Source organism: Canis lupus, chromosome 4 (genome assembly GCF_048164855.1).
Source record: "Canis lupus baileyi chromosome 4, mCanLup2.hap1, whole genome shotgun sequence".
Classification (NCBI taxonomy): Eukaryota; Metazoa; Chordata; class Mammalia; order Carnivora; family Canidae; genus Canis; species Canis lupus.
Window position 1 is genome coordinate 37,906,594 of NC_132841.1, and position 21,234 is coordinate 37,927,827.

Consider the following 21,234-nt stretch of genomic DNA (forward strand, 5'->3'; position numbering starts at 1 on the left):
CTTTGAGGGGCAGGAGGTGAGTGGCCCTGAATCTCTGGGTCAGCCCTGGATTCTGGTCTCAGTTGATTTCTGGGATCATTTCCAGTGTCCCAACCAGACATGAAGGCAAAATGGAAGGTATTCTAGGGCCTCTTGAGCATTGCAGGTCAGCCCCCCTTCACCTCAGCTGGTCCCCTGTGTAGCCCTGGTGATGCCAATGAACAGAAGAGGGCAGACAGACCAAGAGCTGCTGTACAAGGTCTTTTCTTTGTTGTCATGGTTGGTTTGGTACATCTTAGCATCTGCGTCATACAAAGGGGGGAGCAACAGCCATGGCTTTTGGTCAGGTTCAGGGGGCATGAGAGGGTGCCCCTCCCCTCCCCCCAGGCACTGACACATTTAAAGAAAGCAGAGCAACAAGGACACAGCACAGATGTGGGAAAGGGATTCCCCCGCGAGAGCAGGATGGTCGTCCTCACCTGGGTCTCACTAGGGCCCCCACCCTGGGGCCAGCACAAGCACCTCCTGGTCTCTCCCTAGTGAAGACTGGGTAGCAGGAGCAGGGAAGAGAGTAGGGGATGGGTCAGGGAAGGCAAGTCTTCAGGCCTGGGAGGCACACTTCCCCTGAGCCATCTGACCCCCAGCTGCCTTTCCAGTTAAGGGCTTGTAGGACCCTAGGATGGAGCAGTTGGGTGGTGGGGTGGGCAACCCTGCCAGCTAGGTGCTGGGGGCTCTTGGGGTTGGGGTTCTGCCCACTTTACTCTAGCCATAGCCTGTGGGGTAGCTTCTTTACCCACCTGTCCTACCTGAGATGGGTGCTGAAATACTTCATTCTGTTCACTGTCTCTCCCCTTCTCTCTGTCTCTCTCTCCCCACCTCCCCCCGCTGTCTCCTTCTGTCTTTCTCTCTCTCTCTCTCTCTCTCACACACACACACCCTACTGAAGAGGGTCTCTGGACTTCCTGCTTGCCTTTGGAGAAGACCCCACACAGTTTTGCCAGTAAGGACACCTTCCAGGAGCTGAGAATGTCCATGTGTGGAAGTCCTGGCTCACTGCCAGCACCCAGCATGGGAGAAGCCTTCTCCCTCCTCTCTGATGGTGTGAGCTTCCAGGCATGCACATCTGGCAGTGGCCTTCCTTGGCAACCACGCATGCCCACATCAGGTGTGCCCACTCCCTTGCATCTCACTGTTTTTGCCATATCTAAATGATTGCTCCTTATTTCCCTAGCTGGAGAATGTCTCCCTGATATGTTGTATGTGTGTGCTGAATTCTGGGACCACTCCCTCCCCATCCTAGCCTCCTAAGTGTATCATATGCACGTTGCCCCATTTATGTGAGATAAACTCATCCCCCTCCCATCTAGTGGGCCACACACACCTCCTACCCCAAGTACATCATGTGACCATCCCTTCCCTGCTAGAGGACATATTTACATACATATTTTGTTTCCCCTCTCCCTCTACCTGAGTGTGTTGCACACAACATCTTCACTGGTCACACCTTAGCTTCTTTCCACAGTCAGGTCTATATCAGTAATGACAGTCATCATGTCTCCCTGGACCTGACTATGATCACCTGGCAGTGGTTAGAGGAAGGCATGCCCAATGCTGAAATTGTCCCTTGCTCCCACCTCCAGGAAGACCTCTAGTCCTGCTTCTCAGGAGTAGGCCTGAGGAGTCTGGAGGAATCTAGGCTGTGCACCAGACTAATCCAGCCAGTCTGGAGGGTGCTGTCCTATGGGAAAATCCCTGAGCCTGCTCTGGGGATGCAGGGGGGCTGTGGAGGCCACCAGGGACATCCTCTGAGGGCCTGGGGTCCCTCAGGTCCACCGGGGATATCTTGCACAGTTGAGTTCCCCTGCTCTTCTGAAGCTTCCAGAGCCTCGGTCTCCACTGCCCATCTGGCACCCGTTGTTCCCTGGCACTACCTGTGAGATCTATGTGCCCCTGTCAAGGGGCAGACTTTTTTGAATACTGGGGATCCACATCTGTGCCTGGGTGGGGCTCACACACAGGGTCTGGGAAAGCCTGGGGCCCCTGGACTGGGCCCTGCCTGTCTCTGTCCCTGGACCCCGGGGCTCTAGAGAATGACCATCCTGCCCAGGAAAAGAGACACAGACAAGCAGACAATAGGGGTGCGAGGTGGCTCCCCATCACAGACACAGGCACAGACACAGGGGCACAGGGGAGGGGGCGGGGGAGAAGGGCAAATCCAGGGAGCTGGAGCTGCTGGAGCCCTGCTCCCTAGAAAAGGGACAGACCAGGGGATTTTTCTGGTTCCCTAAACATATGGATTGTTTTGTCTCGTCTTTAAAGTATTGCAGTCTAACTGATATGGCTTTAACTATTGGAAACGGACAGAGAGGACACATGTCTCTCTCTGAAATAAAAGCATAAATCCACTAAAATGGAAAACCTGCAGAATGCAAACTGGGGTCCATGGGGCAGGAGCTTCCGGGGCAGGCAAGTCGCCCCCTCCCTGGGCCCTGCTTTGGGGGTAGGCCCTGGTAGGGGCCCAGAATGGCTTCTCGGGGCACTGCCAGGTCAGTCCCAGTGGACTTCTGAGGACCTCAGGCAGGAACCCCCTAAGGGTGGGAGGACTCTAGGCCAAGGACAAGGTCTCCTGTTGGATGTGGCCACCTATGACCAATGGTTTTAGGGCCAAGACGGGGGTGGGGGGGCATCTTACCTAGGTTCTTTCTCCCCAAGCACACATTCTGCACACAACTACCTATTCAGAGCCACACACATACACACAATAGTCTCAGCACATCTGACGTTCTCTCAAACACATACTTCTACAAAATCTAACACATATCCATCTCTCCAGACGTGCATGCCATTTTGAAAACACATGCAGACACAAACTAACACATGCAAATTCTACGACACATACAAGATGGCCAGAGAACAGATATGACACAATCTCAATTCATACACAGCCCATCAAACAAGCACACATACATAAGGCTGCCTACCGTACACGATCTCTATCTAACACAGGGATGCAATTAGCACACACACACAATCTCAAGACATACCCACACTCTAACAACACACCTATATGTACAATCTTTGGACACACAATGCTGATGCAGTCTTTGCCATACGCACTCATGCATGCATGAACACACATTTTCCTGTCTCATTTGCTCCACCCCCTCCCCTAACAGTTCTTACACACCTGCCTGAGCAGGAGGTCTTGACAGTTTGGGGTGGGGTGGTGTGGAACAAAGGCCATTTTCACACATCCAGAGGAGAGTTTGTTCTTGGCCAATCAGATGAATGAACATATGCCTTCTGTCAAGTTGGAACTGGCTTCTCCCCAAAGCTTTGGGGCTTTGGCCACTTAGGGTCCTCCTGGGGACCATGGGGCCCTGGAGGCACATGGACAGGATGGGGTGGGGAAGAGGGGTGGATAGGAATGGGGGCAGCTTGGCTGTACCAGTGGTGGGGTCCCATGGCATGGGCCATCGCTGCCCAATGGCTCCAAGTATTTTCTGGGGGTCTGGGCAGCCCCTTGGCTGGGCAAACGGGCCTAGCCTGGCAGTGGGGGCCCAGGACCCAAGTGGAATAGGGGGAAACAAGGGGCTGTTTACCCTGGGGCCTCCCTACAGATGAGTTAAAGTCCAAAGAGGATCCATTTGGAGGGACTGAATTGGCAGGGGCTATGCCTCCTCAGGTGGGGGTTGGGAGAGGAGTGTTCCTGGGGTGGGTATCATCTCAGGGGGAGGGAAGAAGGAGAGCCCCAGCCTCCTGCCCAGACCTAGGCCTGGCCAGAATACAGCGGGGCCTCTCAGGCAGGGTCCTCACAGGGCAGGCTTACCCTGACTCCCTTCCTCAGGGCCAGGCCACTCAATGCCCCTGCCCTGACCTAGAGGCCCACTGTGAGTCAGAGGCCAAAGGCCGGCATGCTGGGCAGGGCTGGAATGTGTCATTACTTTGGCTGGCTGGGGACGGTGGTCCTCCTGGCAGTGGGGTGCATGAAGGAATGTATGGGGATTACCACACTAGCATAGACCTCAGGCTTCTGGAGGGGGCCCTCAGTGTCTCTGGCACTGGGTTCAATGCCCCCTACAGGGGGGAAGCTGCCTTCCCTTTTTCAAGCAATGTGGAAGTGAGGTGGGGGCTGGATACCTTGGGATGAAGGGTATGTGAGGGAATACTGAGAGGGAGGAGTCCCTGGCCAGGGAAGGGGGGCAGAGGTCAATTGAGGTTTTCCCCTTCAGAACTGAGACTTAACTGAATAAAAAGAAAAGAAAGAACAAAACAAAACAAAACAAAAAAAAGTAACAGGTGGAGTGGGAACAGAGCAGGAGGGCCGATTACTTCTTGAACATGTCCTGCAGTGGCCCCGGGAGGTATTTGAGCACCGTGTCCAGGATGCTCTCCTCTTCTTCCTCCTCTTCGTCCCCGCAGCCTGCAGGGATAGCCTTCTTGGGTCGGGTCAGGCTCCCCTCGCAGGGCTGCTCCAGGGCTGCCTTCTCCTCGGCCTCCTTCTCTTCCTTCTTCTTCAGCCCGTACTGGGGAGGAGGAGGGCAGACATGAGCATGAATGGGACAAAGAGAGAGCTGGGTGGGTCTCAAGATCATGGAGGCTCAGCTGGGGCCTCTCATGGAAACTCCCCAAGCCTCAGTCCTCTCATCTATAAAATGGGGATAAGGATGCCTTCCTTATAGGATTGTGCCTGTCTTAACAGGTGCTCCATAAAAGAAAGTCAGTGCATGGGGTTTACTTTAAAATTAATGCCTGCTTGTAATAACTTCTCCACTCTTTTGAAATCCCCCAAGATTTGACATCTGAAAGTCCTCCTATATGTTTGGATGATGAAACTTGATTTGAGCTAATGGGATGCCTTGATTTTTTTTTCCCCCAGTGGCGAGACTAGACATGCACTGAACTGTTTGGCATAGGTAGCCCAGCAGACCCATTGAGAATGACTTGTAACAGTAACAGGTGCTCAAGGCACCTGTTACTGTACTTCCCTAAAATTCCCAAATTCTGGATGGTAAACATTTGGTCTCAGCGTCTTGGGTACAAGATTGTGGACCGTAGCAGCAAACATTAGGGAGCACTTCTCATGTGCATTATCTTATTTAATCCCCATAACGCTCCTTCCAGTGAGGTTTTCCTGTGATACTCCTTTTACCCTGTGAGGAGAGTGGCGCTCAGAGAAAGCGAGGTCTAAGGTGAGAGCAGGGATTCAGGGAAGCCTGTGGCCGGGCTCTGAGGGGGACGGGCTTGACCTTGGTGCCTTCTACTCTGCGGGCGGTGGGAGGTGCCAACCTTGTCTCGGATTTGCTGCCGGACCTTCTCACGCTCAGCCTCCATGCGCGCATGCTTGGCCTTACGCTCCTCCTCCTGCTGCCGCAGAGCCTCCTGTCGCTCCTCCTCCTTCTTCTGAGCGTCTGGGTCCTTCTCCTCCTCTCCCCCCAGCATCTTCCCCATATCCTTGGTGGCCCCTACGGTGGATGGTTTGGGGAGGGAGAAGGTGGGGTCAGGGTGGGGGGACAGGGCTGGGGATAGAGGAGGGCCTTGGTTCTCTGCGGATCCCTCCCATCTGGTTTGGGACCTGGTTCGGGAGTGAGGAGTGCTGGGCTCGGGCCTCACCTCCAAGGGCCTGCTTCATGACAAAGTCCATGACTCCAGCTCCAGTTAGCGTGCCCTAGTGCGCAGCCGAGTTTGCATGCAGTGCTCCTGGCAAGGCCTGGTTCAGGGAGATGTGTCAACCTGCAAAAGAGGAGTCGGGGATCAAACGGGAGAGGCCTCTGCACAGACAGATGGCAGCCTCACCCTGGTTCAAGCCCTAGGCTCCATCAGCTGAGGCCAAGACCCAATGCCCTGCCACCCTTGGAAAGGAGATGGAAAGGGGCTATTTCCTGAGTACTTGCTGCATGCCAGGCACATGTATGTGGTCACCTATCTTCGGATTCCGATTTTAAAACCTTCATCTTGACCGAATTGCTTTTATTTGGTTGAAGCCAGGAGTGCTAGAAAGAAGCTGGATTTTGGAGTCAGGCAGAGGTGGGTTCTCATGCCACCCTCATTCTTTATTTGCCATGTGACATTCAGGCCTCAGTTTCCTCATCTGTATGATAGAATGGCAGTGACTCTTTTGCCAGGGCTACTGTGGAGACTGGAGAAAATTTCAGCCTGGACCACTGGATCAATCCCTAGGTGGAATAAGCATGTTTAGGGCCCTGGCAGATCAGAGGCTGGCTAAGAAAAAGAATGGTCAGCTTGGATGAACATATCTAGACATCTGAAATTAGACAAATGGAGAAATAAGTTACTTTTATTGAAACAAACATGTAAGTTTTCATGTTTTATAGCTTAATACTTATTTTAATTTTGAATACCACATGGGGGGTTGGAGACATAATAATCTTCTTGAGGCATAGGGCCTTTAAAGTACCAAGCACGGGCCTTGTAAGCACTCAGCTTATGTTAGCCCTCCCCTTCTCTCTAAATTATCGACTTTCAGTTTTTATTATGTTTTTGTTGTTATTTTATTTTGGCCTCAGAAGGTTTTCTCCAAATAAAATCTTAATGGGAATCTCAATATGCAAGATACATAAAAGTAGAACTATTCCATCCGATGTTAGTGGGGAGGGGTAGAGAGCTTAGAGCTTCCCTCCACCTTTGACCTCTTTCTACCTTGTTCCCCCCCACATCCTGGAGAATTTGAACCCTGATGTTGTAACTCTCTGAGATTTCCTTTTGATTTTCACCGTTAAGTTTCACTGTTTGTTGGGGTTTTTTTTTTTTTCATAGACAAAGCCACCACAAATCCGCTTTTGGGTGTTGATGGGAACATCCGTGAGCTATCCAAATTGTGATGTAGTGGCCTCGGGCCAGGCCTCCTCCCCAAGGCCAGTCAGCCTACACAGCCTTGGGGTCCTTATAATTTGCTGGGAGGAAAAAGGGAAATGGTGGCAGAGACGCAGGGTGGTATCACAACCAGGTTGAGTTCAAGGTCACTGGCTGTTTGTTGATGGATTTTCCTCATTTCTTACAAAATGAGAAAACATATCAGCAGACTGAGATCTTTCCATCAAATGGGGCCCGAGAGTTTATTTGAGGACTTCTACATGATCATACCACCTGACAGGTTGTTTGGAGGACAGCAAATCATGATGGAGTAGAAAAACAGTGCCAGGGGCTTTAGCGTCAGACATACCTGGTCCGCAGTCCAGGCTCAATACTCCCTGGCTGTGACCCCCTGAGAATGCAGTGTGCTTCCTGCCAGTGAGAAGAGGATTAAGTCTGCCCTTGTACTGACTTTTGAAGAAGAGGAGATACTGGTCAGGTGCCTTGTGTGTAGCCCTTACCAGTTAATGTTGGCAGTGGCTGACTGCATATTTTTAAGGACATGCAAAAAAGGAGCAGGATTTCCAGGAAATGCAAGAGAACCCACCCTGGCCCAAAATTCTGAGTTTTGAAGGCAGCTCAGCTCAGTCAATTAAGATGTTTTCACTCAATTCAAAAACATTGCAAAGAGTCTGCATTTCTAAGAACAGGAAAGGAACAATTTAATAATCAAATGATTTCAGGAACTATTGGGTTCCTCCTCTGTGTTTACATGCAGCTCAAGGAATAGGCAGGTGGCGGTGGAGGACGCAGGACTCCAATTTGAGATGTCTCAAATGGGTCCACAAGGCACCTGGGCTTTAGGTCCAGCCTCATCCTTAACTTGCTGCTCTGGCAAGTCTCTCTCCTGGACCAGATGATTTTCTGGGCCCTCTTTCCAGTGGTTCTGTTGGAGTAGTTCTACAGCATTTGAACTGCTGGCCACCCCACTGTATCCTCAAATCATGTTCCTGTCTTGGTTCTGTGACTCAGTTCTTTCCCCTCCCTCATCTCCTTCTGCACTCTTCTCTCCTACTAATCCCTCTCCCCCCCACCCCTCAGTTTTGCTGCCTCCTCTTTTTTTCTTTTCCTTTCTTCAGTAAGTGTGTTCCCTAGGACTCTGACTTTAGCCCCTGCCTCTTTTTCCTCTGTAATGCTTCCCTAGGGGAACTCATCTTTACTTGGGCTTTAATGATACCTAGACATCTTCCGTGGGCTCTCAGACCACTATATTCATTTATCCAACAAGTTTTAATTGAGCACCTACTATGTACCAGGCAGTGTGTTAGGCACTGGAGGTATAATAGTGAAAAGGACAGACAACACCCTGCCCTCATGCAGATTACATTCTGGAGTGTGTGTGGTGTGAGTATGTATGTGTGTGTGCATAGGGAAATAGGCAATAAATGAGTCAAGAAATACACTTGCCTTCCTCTTGAACACCTCCCTCTGGATATCCCATGGCACCATTCAAGTCAACATGCCATTTCTCTATCACCACACCATCTGCTTCTCTGGACTCTATGCTTCTAAGTATTTATTCAGTAAACATTGATTACCATTGATTACCCTTCCTTGCCCCCCCCCCCACATATGCAAAGTACATCTACTCAGTTGTGGACTGAGTCTTCTGGATACTTACATACTTGTCCTTCTAGGCCCCCCCCCCCCCCCCCCGCCGTTGAAGCCTGCTGGGATTTTTTAGCAGCTTCTTGGGTTCACCCTAGAGTCCTGCTGCCCACTTCCAGTGAGGCTCTCTCAGCATTCAAGTAATTTCTTGTTCATCTGGTTGAGGCTCCTCTAGCCAATTTCTCAAGGCTCAATGTCCTCCTACCCCATTCCTTTCAGCAGGTGACTTTCCTCCCACTTCATGTGGTGCATTGGAAGGCTTGTGGGCTTTGGGTCAGGCATACCTGACTCCGATCCTGAATCTGCTACTCTTTAGCTCTATGATGGTGAATAATCGACTTAACCTCTCTTCCTTATAAGTGAGGATTACAATACCACTTTGAAAATTTAGAAACAATGGATGCAATGTGTTTGGCACATGAGGGGGGCTCAGTAAATGGTGACTGCTATCATTATCAAAATGATTGATGCCAGCTCCTGCAACCTTCCTTCCTAGCTTCTGAAGACAAGGGCTCCCTCCTTCCCCCTGAAGTTAATCTGTCTGCCTGAGCTGCAAATCTTCTCTCCTTACACCTCCTCCTTGAATCTTTCATGCTCCTTCTTCCTCACATCCTCAGTCTCTTCTCTATAGGTCTCTTATCCCCTCTCTTCTCCAGTTCCCGCTCTGAACCACCTTTCCCTTAATCTCTGCCCTCTTCCATTGTGATGAAGGGGTCTCCACTTGGAGCCTCCACTCTTTCACCTCTGGGTCAGCTGCAGCTCTGTGAGATCAGAGATCTGCTGCCTCTGTACTGCCACCGAAATTGCCCTGGTCAGAATCACCAGAGGCCTCCCAGATTCCAGACCCTGGAGTGTTTTCACAGCTCTCCAGCTCTCCCATCCCTCTGTAGCATTAGATGTTGATGATGGACCCCTATTCTCTCCCCATCTCTCTGTTTTTCAGCCGTCTTCTTGAATCTCCTGAATTCTATGACAGAGCACTCCTGTGATCTTCAGCTTGCTTCTCAGACAAGTCTTCTCTCTCTCCTTTGCTGACTTCTTTCCTTTAAAATGTAAATGTTCCCCCAATCTCTCTCCCTCTTCCCCCTTCTGCTGTCCCTCCTCCCCCCACTGTCTGCCTTGGGAATCTCACCAACCCTATTGATTTATGCCTTTCTTTATTCACAGACACTCCCCTGCACCTGCACATTTAATTCTCTGCTGGATATCGTCACATGGATAATCTCAGATTCAATCTGTCCAAAGATCAGTCTCACCCTTGCTTTCCTCACCCAATCATCTTTTCTTCTAGCGTGTTTTTTCCAGTTGCCTCAGCTGAAAATTCTGGAGTCAGGGACTTCATTCACTCACTCACTCACTCACTCACTCACTCACTCACTCAATCACTCAATCACACTACCGATATTCTTTGAGTATCTATTCTGCCAAACACTGTTCTCAATGCTGGGCTGTGGCAGGGAAGAAGGGAGTCAGTTTGCTCTCACAGCATTCAGTTTGGGGGAGGAAGACACTGGACAAAAGACCACACAAGGAATTGGTGAGTTAAAATTGAGATGGGGTGCTAAGAGAGAAGTCCAGTGACTGTAGCTTCATGGTACATCCTGCATCCACACCCTCTTATCCTAAGGCTGCTAATGTCTTGGTTCAGGGCCTCAAGGTTCTGAATTTGTGCATAACCTCTAAGTCTGTCCCTCCCTCAGTTCTCATCCATCCTCCACATGGCTGTTCAATTAATTGTCCAGAAGGGCAGATCTGCTCTTCAAAAACACCCTGCAATGGCTCCCCACGGCCTTGTTAAACTTACCATAGTCCTTGTGCTGACCTTCAAGTCCTGCAGAATCTGGCACCTGCCTACCTTGCCATTAGTTTCCCATCCCTTGCATGTGGCTCTGCTTCAGCTATACTCCAACACATATTCTATTTGAAAACCACCGGGCATTTGTTCATGCTCTTTTTACAGCCCGGGAGCCTCTTAACGTTATCTCTGCCGGTTCAAATCCTAGCTTCACAACTTACTAAGTGACCTTGAGCAAGTGACTTAATATTTTCTCATCTGTAAAATGGAGACGGTAATGCCTATGCCTAAGGCATGTTGTGAACATTAAATGAGATAATGCAAATAAAGTGCTCAGCGTAGTGTTTGGCACATAGTAGGTGCTCCGTATGTATTAGCTATCATCATCATCATCATCATCATCGTCATCATCCTTAGCAGTAGCAATATTAATTTTCAAAGATCCCTCTCAAGTCACTCCCTCTATGAAATATCCTGCATCTCCTGGGTGAGACGTGACGGTGTCTTCCTCTTCAGAGACCTATGGTACTTTCTAGGGCAGCCTTGCCTGCCTCCAGCTCATGTGCTCTGCCCAGCTGTGTGTCTTTCCCTTCCTGATCACTCTGAGTTCTTTTCAGGGCAGGACCTATATCTTGTTTATTTCCCTTATCCCAGAGTCCATAACATCTCCTGGTTCATGGTAGAACCTCCTGACATACTTGCTGGGTTGAATTTAGTGTATATCAGCGAGTATGTGATTGTACGCATTCAGAGTATGATCCTGTGTGTTTAACTCTGAACTTAGGCATCATGTGAGTCTGCGTGAGCGTGTGTGCAGGCGTGTGTGTAGATATTTTGCCATATGCCTGTAGGAGTGCTGAGGTCGGGCAGGTTGCATGCAGTTGAGGATTTTGGCCAGACCACCAGGAGGCGCTCCTCAGTGGTTCTCTGGGAGACCGTGGTGTATCCCTGCGCGGGAAGGGTGGTGGTGGTGGTGGTGGCGGTGGTGGTGGTGGTTGTGGTGGTGGTTGTGGGGTGTGGTGGTGGTGGTGCGGCGCTGGGGGAGGGGAGACAAAAACAGGGAGAAAGAGGGATGCTGCTGCAGCACGTTTCCGTGCCTTTAGCGCATCCAAGACCTAGGACATATCTTCAGCTTTCCTTCTCGGACTTCCTCCAGCATGTCCCAGCCCGAAGGCAGCGGAGGTATCTCCTCTGGCTTGGCCTCCTGAGCCCCAAGCGGTTTTGGGACTGGCCCACCACCCCCATCCGACAAGCAGATTCGGGCACCTGCAGTGTTTGTCCTTGTGGCTGTTTTTCTGTTCTTATGGCTTAAGTCCGGGCAGTATTCACCGCTACTCAATCCAACACTCATTTGCTTTTCACAGGGGACCCTAATGCTAATGGCGATGGCTGAGACAGGGGATGTCCCTTCATCCCCCACCCCACCCCCGCTCTACGCCCCTGGAAGGGAGAAGCACTGGGGGAGGGGAATGGGGCAGTGGAGGATGGGAGGGGGTAAGGGAACCCGCTCCCTCAGAAAAGCGGAATTGGCGGGGGCTTCGCGGTCCCCCCGCAGAAGAGGGTAAGAATCCAGGCGCCCCTCTCCCGGTCCCCTGCGGAGGCCAGCACAGCCAGCAGCTCTGCCATGGAGCTCCTCGTTGGCCACTGAGAGCGCCCCTCCCCCAACACACAAAGCTCCAACCCCAAGACCCAGCCAGGTATCAAACTTTGATGGGGGAGGGGGCAGAATGGGGCTCGCGAGGGTCTTAGATGGGACAGTAACTAATGACCCCAAGTAGAGAACGTGCGCTGGCCAAACCTCGGCTGCTCCTCCTCCGAGGACAAATAGTCCCCTTGGCCTCTCACCTCCAATCCACGTTTTAGGCTTTCCTCTCCTCCCCCTTCGGCCTGTCCGCCCCCCTCCCGGCGCCCTCTGACTCACTCCCGGAGCCTTAAGCCCCTCCGGGGCGGCTCCCTCCTCCTGGGGCAAGAGGGCTCCGGAGGCTTCCAGGTTAACAACAGCCTGAAGTAGCTTGTATCGACGTACCCCATCCCCAACCCCGTGAGCTCGAAGTTCTCTAGGTTCAGACTTGAGTCTCCCGCGCCCTCGGGGCGGTCCTGCCTCCCGGGAGCCAGGCTGTCCCGGGCTTCTGTTCTGCCCGGAGGTCTCCGGGTCCCGGGCCCACCGCGCCCTCCCAGTCGGCGCCGGCTTCACCCCTTCCCGCCGCGGCTCGCGTCGCCTCGCGGGGAGCTGTCCTTTCAGCACCGCAGCGAGCGCGCCCGGGAGGGTCCCAGCTGCTGCCGCGCAGCCGCCCTTTCCGGCGCCCGGCCGGCCTTGGGGAGCTGTCCCCCCAAAGCCGCACCCCCAGCCTCCCAGGTTGCCCCGCAGCCTCACAGCGAGAGCCGGGACCCTGCCGCCCACAGCCCGGCTCCGCCCTCCCGGCCCGGGGTCAGCACCGACCTGGCGGCCCACGAAACCGTCCGAGCCGCTGCAGGGCGCCGGGCGTACTCAGCGAGGCGGTTCCTTCTGCTCTTCCAGCTCCCGCCGCCGCCTCGTGCAACTCCACCGGGCGAGCTGGGGCCGCGGCGGCTGCCGGAGGCGCCCTCCAATCACGCCCCTCAGCCTGGTCCTGACGTGCTACCGCTCCCCTTCCAGATGGGAAATTCAAATCTCTCTCTCTCTCTCCCTCCCTCCCTCCCTCCCTCCCTCCCTCTCTCTTTCTCTCCCTCCCTCTCTCACCCTCGCTCTCTCTCTCTCCCTCTTCCTCTGCCTATCCCTCTCCTCCCCCTTCTTTTGCTCTCCCCCTTGTCTCCTCCCTCTCTCCTCTCTCTTCCTCCTCCCCCTTCCTCTCCCTTTCCCATTCTTCCTCCTTCTCCCCTCTTTTCTCTCTCCAGTCCCTTTCCTCCACCTTTTGCTGTCCTCTCCCCCCAAGACGCCCCCAACCTCCCCTACAGCCACTTGTCCTGGCCGGAGCTTTTAAGACCACAAGCTTATTGCCTCAATGCACTGAGGGTGGAGGGTTCTTTAAAGCAAACTCAAAAATCACCTGCTCAGGAAAGCCCTCCTGATTCCTCCAGGAAGAATTGGTCACGCTCTTCTCAGGGTTTCTGTCACGCCTAGTCACACACCCCTGTTTCAGAGGCTCTTGTTCCTGTTTGCTTGTCTTTTGCCTGTGAGCTCCTACAGGTCACCATCACATCATCTTTACAGCCCCTCAGCATCATGTCCTGGCACAAGAGTGCTGAAGAAACACCAATGGATCATGTGGGTAAGGCCCCAACAAGAAGTAAGGAATCCTTCATGTGGACCCAGAGGAAGAAGACTGCTGCAAAATACGGTATAAAATTCCCTTGCCAATCCCTTGTAGATCTGATATCCTGTGAGTAATAAGGAATCCTTTAGCAAACTTTATTCTAGAAGGCTAATTCTTTCTATGCCCAGGGAAGAAAAGGGACCTTCAAGAGGCAGGGCAACATCTACGCCGCCACCCCCACCCCCACCCCAGGACTTTCCTTCTCCTCTCGCACTCATTTCTCATTTTATTACTCTCTCCTATTGAGCCTCTTCATTCTGCCTGCCATCTTTTGGCTCTAAAATGCTTCCTTTAATCCAGACCAATGTGTAAGAAAATGGCTTAGGAGAGGAGGGACCTTGCATCAGGCCTTTGAAAGATTTGCAGGAATTTATGCATCAATCAGAGGTTATGTCAGAGTGGAGATGACTTCTGCTTCTGTAAGGGGATGGCTTCCTTCCAAGGAGGGAGTAGCAAGAGCTGCAGAGGGACAGGATTGAGAGAGGAAGGATGTATGATTTTGTTCCAAAAGGAGGGGACTGTTCCTTTGCACAAGTTCACAGCAGAGAGCTTAAAGCAAGGGGCCTCCACAGGTCAGAGGCTACTGATGGAACCATCCTCCTCACCTGTAGAGTCATCTTCTGTTCTCCCCTTATAGGCTATTGGGCTTGGTATAGCGAAGGCCCTTCATTTATGGCTGAGTTCTGTTTAACAATGTGTTGGGCCATCAGCATGCTCATTTAAAATTTTTCTTACCTTTCCTGAGGCAGACACTAATAGAGGAAGGGTAGAGGGGAGGCTGTTTGATTAGAGTGATTTAGACTTGCCACTAATACCTGAGGGGAGTTCTGGGTAGGGAGATAGACACCATGTCATTTCAAGACTCACAGTCCTCCTCCTCTCTCTCCTTCTCCTTCCTTTCTCCCTGTGCTTCTAGAACAGAAGCTCAGTGAATGGGACCTGGCTGGCAGCACTCTAGTTACAACTGGGGTTTTTCCACAATGGGCATTTTCTTTAACATGAACATCCACCAAGCTGGGCTAAAAATCCAACTTGGCCTTCAGAAGAATACTGAGGTCAGTTCTGGACACCATACTTTAAGATGGATTTAATAAGCTTGTGTGTGTTTAGGAGAGAAAGAGTGGGTTAGATGGTGGGTGTCTGGAAATCAGACCAAATGAAGGAGAGATGAAGGATTTAAGGGTGTTTCACTTGGAGGAGAAAATGCTGCAGGGGCAAGACTTGCTCAGTTTGTAATTCCAGCACTTAGCATGGTGCCTGACAAAGTTGGTGCTAAGGAAATGCTTGTTGGATGAATGAATGACCACTGTAAGGAAGAAAGAGTACTATTGTTTTTACCAGCCCTGAAGACAGAATTAGGGCAATGGGGGAAAGGTAAAGGGAGGCAGACAGAAGCTCTACGAGGAAGAATCTTTTATCATTTGGAGCTGTCCAGCTATAGCACGGACTGCCTCATATTAGGTAGTGAGTTCCCCATTCCCTGGAAAATGACAGTTGGGTGGCAGGTGACAGCTAATGTCCCCTTTGAACTCAAGCTTCTGTGAGTCTATAAAAAACTGTATGAGCTGACATGAATCATGTATAGCTATAGAAAATCTTACTGGTGAATAAAAGGACAGCTCAGTCAAGCCTAATTGGCTTCGTCTCGTTGAATGATTAGGGATAAATCAGGGCACTGTGGCTACTGATGCTTTCTGTTGAAGAAAGATGGTGGAGAGCTGAGTACTGCTCCCTGACTGCTCTTGCCAGCCTAGACATGGTTCCTAAATACTGTCCATGTAGAAAAATCACTAAATATTTTAGCCATTTCCTAATGATTATAATACCACTAATCATAGCAACCATCAGGCCCCCATTATGTGTCAGATGCTCAGTTTGGTGCTCTGCACAAATTACATTCTCTCCTTTAGTTCACACAAACCTCTATTTCCAAGATGGGATAGTTGATCCCCTGAGAGATACAGTGAGTCTTTGGCATGGCCAAGATTCCAGCCCAGGCCTGCCTGCCACCTAGCTCTGGGGTCCTTTCACCCCCCTGGGCTGCTTTCTCATCTGACACATCCCACAGCCTATGGAAATGTAACTTTTGCTCTGCAGATTTTCTTTACATTGACATTTATCATCTTCCCTGTTCTCTAGTTTCTCACTTAAAAAAAAAAAAAAAAACCTGCCTTGAATTCACACCCAGATTGGGGTCCTCATGTCATGTGGGTTGTCCGCATCTCCTTCATCTCTTGCATCTCTAATTCAGCCCGCTGTGAGCCCCCCTCCCCCAGCCAGCCACAGCTCTGCCTAGCCCACTCTGTAGATAGTTTCTAAGAGTCACCTGGTAAAATATGGATGTAGCTCTGCTTAAGGTGTCTTACCCTAGCTCGTGCTGAATCTCCACTTCTATTTATAAGCCCTGTGGTCTGGGGCAGGGGGCCAGATTTGAACAGATTTTTAAAATAGTATGTACATGCTTTGAATGTTCACTAGGAAACCAATCAAGAGAGCTAATGTCAGTACTTTGTGTGAGGATCGAGGAACAGTGTGTGAAGAATGACAACTGTCACAGACCATAAATGCAGTGATCAGTGAGAATGGCGTTTGTCCAAAGGTCAGCCCATTTCTTTCCTGCAGTTGCCTCAGTCCAGAAGGCACTCTGGATGCAATGCGGGATATGAGGAAGAGCTTGCTGGCTGGGCTGACCTCAGCTGGGAGTTGAGCTGGTGGGTGCGGGGAAGCATCTGAATGCTCCAGACACTGACTCCACCACCTGCCATTCTAACTTGAGCCTGGAGGGGCAGAGTTGGTCTTGGTTTGAGGGGGTGGCCTGTGTGCCAGAGGCAGAAACAGAACCATGGGGGTGGTGCACAGGAAGGGCTCTAGGCCACCTCACTCAGCTAATGAGTGCCTCTCTTCTTGTCACTGATAATAGCTAGAGTGACATTGTCAGGATGTGAGGCCAGGGGCCCAGTCTGTCTCCTTCAACATGGAGTGGCAGTGTGAAGGTACACCCATTGGTGTGCAGTGGTGCATAAGTGTGTGTGCCCACCAGTGAGGGACCATGCAGGTGGCAGTAGGCAGCATCTATATGGAGGGACACAGGTGCTAGTAGGACAGGTGTAGGCCTGTCACCATGTGATTCTCAGTGTGTGGTGGTGTATCCCTCCTGATGTGGAGTGTCTCTGGTGTGAGTGTATCACAGCTGTAAAGCCAAGTGGGTTGTTGTCACAGTGGAATATGTTAATGGCATTGTATGATGGGTTGAGGGTAAGGCAAAGTCACCACCTACAGCTGTGCAGGTTCTGCAGTGTACAACCACAGATGGTACCATTTAGTGTGGCAGATGCAAAGGCTCTTGGGACATCACCATTTCTGTGTAATGGTGTATGTTTTAGTGTCACTGTCCAGGAGAGATGACACAGGTGATAGGGTGTTGCCATCAATATGAAATGATGCCATTATCACTGGTAAGGATAGAGGTGTAAGTGTGTCACAATGGACTAGCCTATGTGTCACTGTCATTGTTGGGACAGAAAGGGTGTGTATGTGTAGCCGAAAGTGTGTCATTATCACTGTGCAGGCATAAATGTGTCACTGAGTGTGACCGATTTCTCCCTTTCCCTTTCTCCCCCACCAGAGAGGCTCTTGGCAACCTCACCTGCTAGCTCCTGCCCCACCTGGGAAGCTGCATAAACCTTTGGATTCTCTATTATCCACTTCTGTTTCTTGAAAGGAGGGTTCCAGGCTCCCCATCTGAACCCTGACTCATTGGTGTTGCATAGAGTGCGTGTGTGTGTAAATCCCCTGAGGAGCCCCTTTCTATCCCAGAGCCCTACCCCTAACTCAGAGCCCCTCCCCAGCCCAGCATCCTCCTACCAGCTCCTCAGAGGTCCTCTGCCATCCTTCATCCCATCCTTCATCCCATCCCCACCCTCCCGGATCCAGGCACTTATTAGCACGTCAAAGCAGTCCTCTTTCAGCCCACGTGTTGTACCCTGGGATATCCCCACACAGTTACTCCCTCTCGTCTTGAGCTTCCCTGAAACCTTACATTTTCCTGCCTGCCACACCAGTCTGTAGTTCCCCTACCATCTGGTACAGGAGGATGTTTTGGTGTAAACCCTGGGACTTCTGCCTCCCGTCCTCCAATCTAAGTCCTTCCAGCTCTCCATCATGTGGTTGGACCACCCTTTCTATCAGGAATTCTTCCTGATGGCCCTATATGCTCATGTCAGTGCAGAGCCAGACAGTGCATCCCTCCAAGTCTCCTCATTTGTGTCCTAGCCCTGGACTTGCTCAGGCACAAAAGGTGAAACATCAGTGTGTTCCGTGTCCTCAAGAGGTTCCCCTTCCAGAATGTCCCTCCATCCTCGCGACATCCTTTCCCCCTCCTTCCTGTGAAGCTTATGCTCAGAAAGGCAATTTTTACACCTTAGAATCCTCTGCTTAGGCACACGGAAACAGAGTAACAGAGTTCCAGAATACTAGAATCACGAGCAAAGGCCTTTTTAGGATCACACTTAGAGTCACAGAATCTAGAATGACATCTAGAATGACAGGCTCTTGAAACACTGTATGTCCAAGAGTGGCCCACCCTTACTCTGAGCCACTGGGGGTGGGAGACTTGTTAAAAAAAAGATTTTGGGGCCACTTCCCATGTGGACCAAACCAAAATCTCTGAGATAGGATCCCAGGAATTTGCATCAGCATCAAGCCCCCAGGTGGTTTTGATATACCCACTAGTTGAAAAACCCTTGCCTTGGGCCACTAAAATCTGAGACTCAGATGATTCTGGGCTGTAGTGTTATAGTAAACAAAAATACTGGATCATGAAATCATAGAATATTTTAGGATGCACAAAAGCTTAGATCCAACTAATTACACACATTCTCTCCCAACTTTAGGGTCTTAGATCCTATGAATCTTAACACCTAGAATTGTGGAGTTGGAAGTGACCCTCAAGTGCGATTTTGTTCCTGTTCTAGGAGGAACTTTTCCTTTTCAGCCTCATCACTCCTTTTGGAATGGAAGGCTTTTTCCCCTGTCCCTTGTAGGACTGCCTCCACGGTGTCGCCTACATTTGTGAAGATAAATGTTCTTTCCATCTTGGTGCAAAGGCAGCTGGCAGAACCCCTGCATTTATGGAGCTAGTGAGCTGGAAATGACTTATGCTTTCCATTTAGGACCTGCACACCCTGGCCCACAGAACAGATCCTGCTCTTTGATAAAATGAATCGGAGGGGACATCATTGCTGTTTCATATTTGAGGCACATGGACTAAACAACAGAGGTTAATAAGCTCATGGAGCTTCTGGTCAAAAAAATGAAAGAGAGAGAGAACTCTGAGGGAGAGCAGAATGCTATTTTGGAGATTGATGGGCGTGTGTGTGTGTGTGTGTGTGTGTGTAGGGGAGTGGAGTGAAGGGAGGAGATGAAGCATGCATAAGAAAATCAGCAGTGAAAGCATAACTTTCTAGTCATCTAACCCAGTGTTCCTGAAAAGGGAAGGGCCTCTTTTTTTTTTTTTTTTTTTTTTTAGTGCCACACAGCTGGTTAAGGAAACTCCTAGCTCCGGTGTAAGTATTCCTTCTTAGTCACAACTCAGCATATAGCTCCACACTTCTTAGAACACATGCAGCATCCCAAGCATTGCTGTAGGGATGTTATGGACGTCAGCCCTCAGCCCTCCATGGCAGGTATTGTTCACTCAGTCATTCGTTCAGCCACCATGTATGGAGGGCCTGTGCTATGCCAGGCACTCTCCGAGGCAGACAAAGACGTATAGGAAGTTTCAGAGTTTCTCTCCCCCTCTTTAGTCCACAGTGAGAGATGCATATACTCCATCGAGGGATAGCACACGGACCGATGCGCACACTCAAGATCCTTTCAGACTGGAGCCTCCGATTTGAAGCACTCAGAAGTAGGCGGGGGAGAGATGGCCACAAACAGTTGACGATAATACAACATGCTAAGTGCTGTCCTAGTGAAGAGGCAGCTCTGGGGAGCAGAATGAAATACACACAGCTTGCAAGCCAGATGGGACTGGAAGCCCAAAGCAGGGAAAGGACAGGGTGGCTGCCTCCAGGGCGGCCAAATCATCTCAGGCTCCAGCCACAAAGAGCCATGGGTTCAAGCTCAACAGCCCTCTGCCCTGCCCGCCCCCATCCCGGCCCTGCCACCAAGCCAGACGGTGTGAGATTTCTTGGAGACTCTGTTTCCACCTCAGTGAAAGTGAGGGGATAATCCCACCGTCCCAGGGCAATTGTGAGGCTCACATAAAGACACTGTTTTGGGAGACAGCTGTCGAGCCTCAGCAAGCTTGGATTCTCTTTCCTTCCAACACCTGTGCAAGGTGGGGGTCTCCTCTGGCATTTGGGGGGCAGTGCAACCATTAGACAAAAACCTCCCTTTTCTAGTCTTGGCCAGAGAACTTGGCCTCATGATTTCCTTGAGTTTGTTTAAGTTGGGACAAGAAAGAAGATAATTTGAAACTTAGAGGAAAATAGCAGAGATGTTTCTTCTACATCTCTGCCCCTTCTTCCCCTCCTGCACCGCACACAAGGGACCAGGATATTGTGTTCCCAAATGGGAACCACCTGGAGGAAGTCCAGAGGGGGCTTAGACATCAGGCCTAAGAATGAGGAATCTTCCACCCACAAATCTAAAAATGGCTGCTCTGTGCCACTCAGCCTCCAGTTGTTTCTTTCTGGGAAGAAAACAAAATAAAACCAAACCACCTTTTACTTGGCAAACAAACAAAGGGTTGGAGAGGTCTCAGGCAGAGGAAGACAGGGAAAAGCAGAAAGGGGAATGAAGAAATTTTCATCCCCCAAGCCTGTCACTGCAGTAGGTGATTCATAATCTTTATCTGATTTAATCCCCACACTGGCACTTCCATTACTTTAAATGTCATCACCTCCACTTCATATTCATATAGGGATATCCAGACTCAGAGAGGTTAAGCACCTTGTTCAGGATAACACAGCCAAGAAGTAGTGGCATCAGCATTTGAGCTTGGTGTGACTGTGCAGCTGGCCACGTTTCCAGAGGGAGATTAAATGGGTTTCTGGAAGCTGAGCCTGGGTCTGCAGCTTCGAGACAACTGGTCCCACAGTTTGGATGACTCTGCTAGGACACCTTGCCACACAGTGGTTCTTAATGCGACTGACTATTCTAGATCTGAAGGTAATCAAGAGTGTTGGGGCTGTAGCTCAGCCCTAAATTATGCCCAAAGGATTTATATAAGAAATCTCCTTCTGTGGTAGCCCTTTGCCCACCTCTGCTCAGTTTGGCACAGCCTAGCTCTTAGCACCAGCCGTGTAACCACTGCTCCTGCCTCTGCTCCTACCTTTAGGTTGACTTTCTAGTTGGCTTCCAGATCTATAGGAGAATCATAGCTTTCTAAAACATGGATCTGATTGTATCATTCATTCCCATGCTTAAAACACATGGTGGTCACAGCTTATTTTGCCACTCCTCCCTCATGTGGCATCAGCTTTGGAGGAGCAAACATGTATTTCCGTTTGAACCCCGGGGTGCATCACATGACCTGGACTGAGCCAATCAGCACAAAGGGTCTCCCTGATCCCCCAGATCAGTTCAGCAATAGGCACCAGACCCAAAATCAGATCACTCAGGGCCAAAGTGACTCAGTTCTGGGACTTTGCCTGAGCTGAGGGAAATGGACTCTCCTTTGAG

At 50.7% G+C, this 21,234-nt stretch overlaps 1 protein-coding gene across 4 annotated transcripts in view; it reads right to left on the reverse strand.

The window, feature by feature from the left end:
- Window positions 1-227: 227 nt before the first annotated feature.
- CPLX2 (complexin 2) overlaps window positions 228-21,234 on the reverse strand; it is an 84,244-nt gene continuing 63,237 nt past the window's right edge. For 3 of the 4 annotated variants that reach the window (XM_072824083.1, XM_072824081.1, XM_072824082.1), the window contains 3 exons: window positions 5,593-5,712; window positions 5,269-5,444; window positions 228-4,505 (listed from right to left, as the gene is read on the reverse strand). In XM_072824083.1, the coding sequence (XP_072680184.1) occupies window positions 4,308-4,505; window positions 5,269-5,444; window positions 5,593-5,623 (405 nt within the window). In that variant the 5' untranslated portion in view covers window positions 5,624-5,712 and the 3' untranslated portion in view covers window positions 228-4,307. Of the gene's footprint in view, window positions 4,506-5,268; window positions 5,445-5,592; window positions 5,713-12,695; window positions 12,915-21,234 lie in introns of those variants that run through there. The other variant, XM_072824080.1, reaches the window with a different exon arrangement.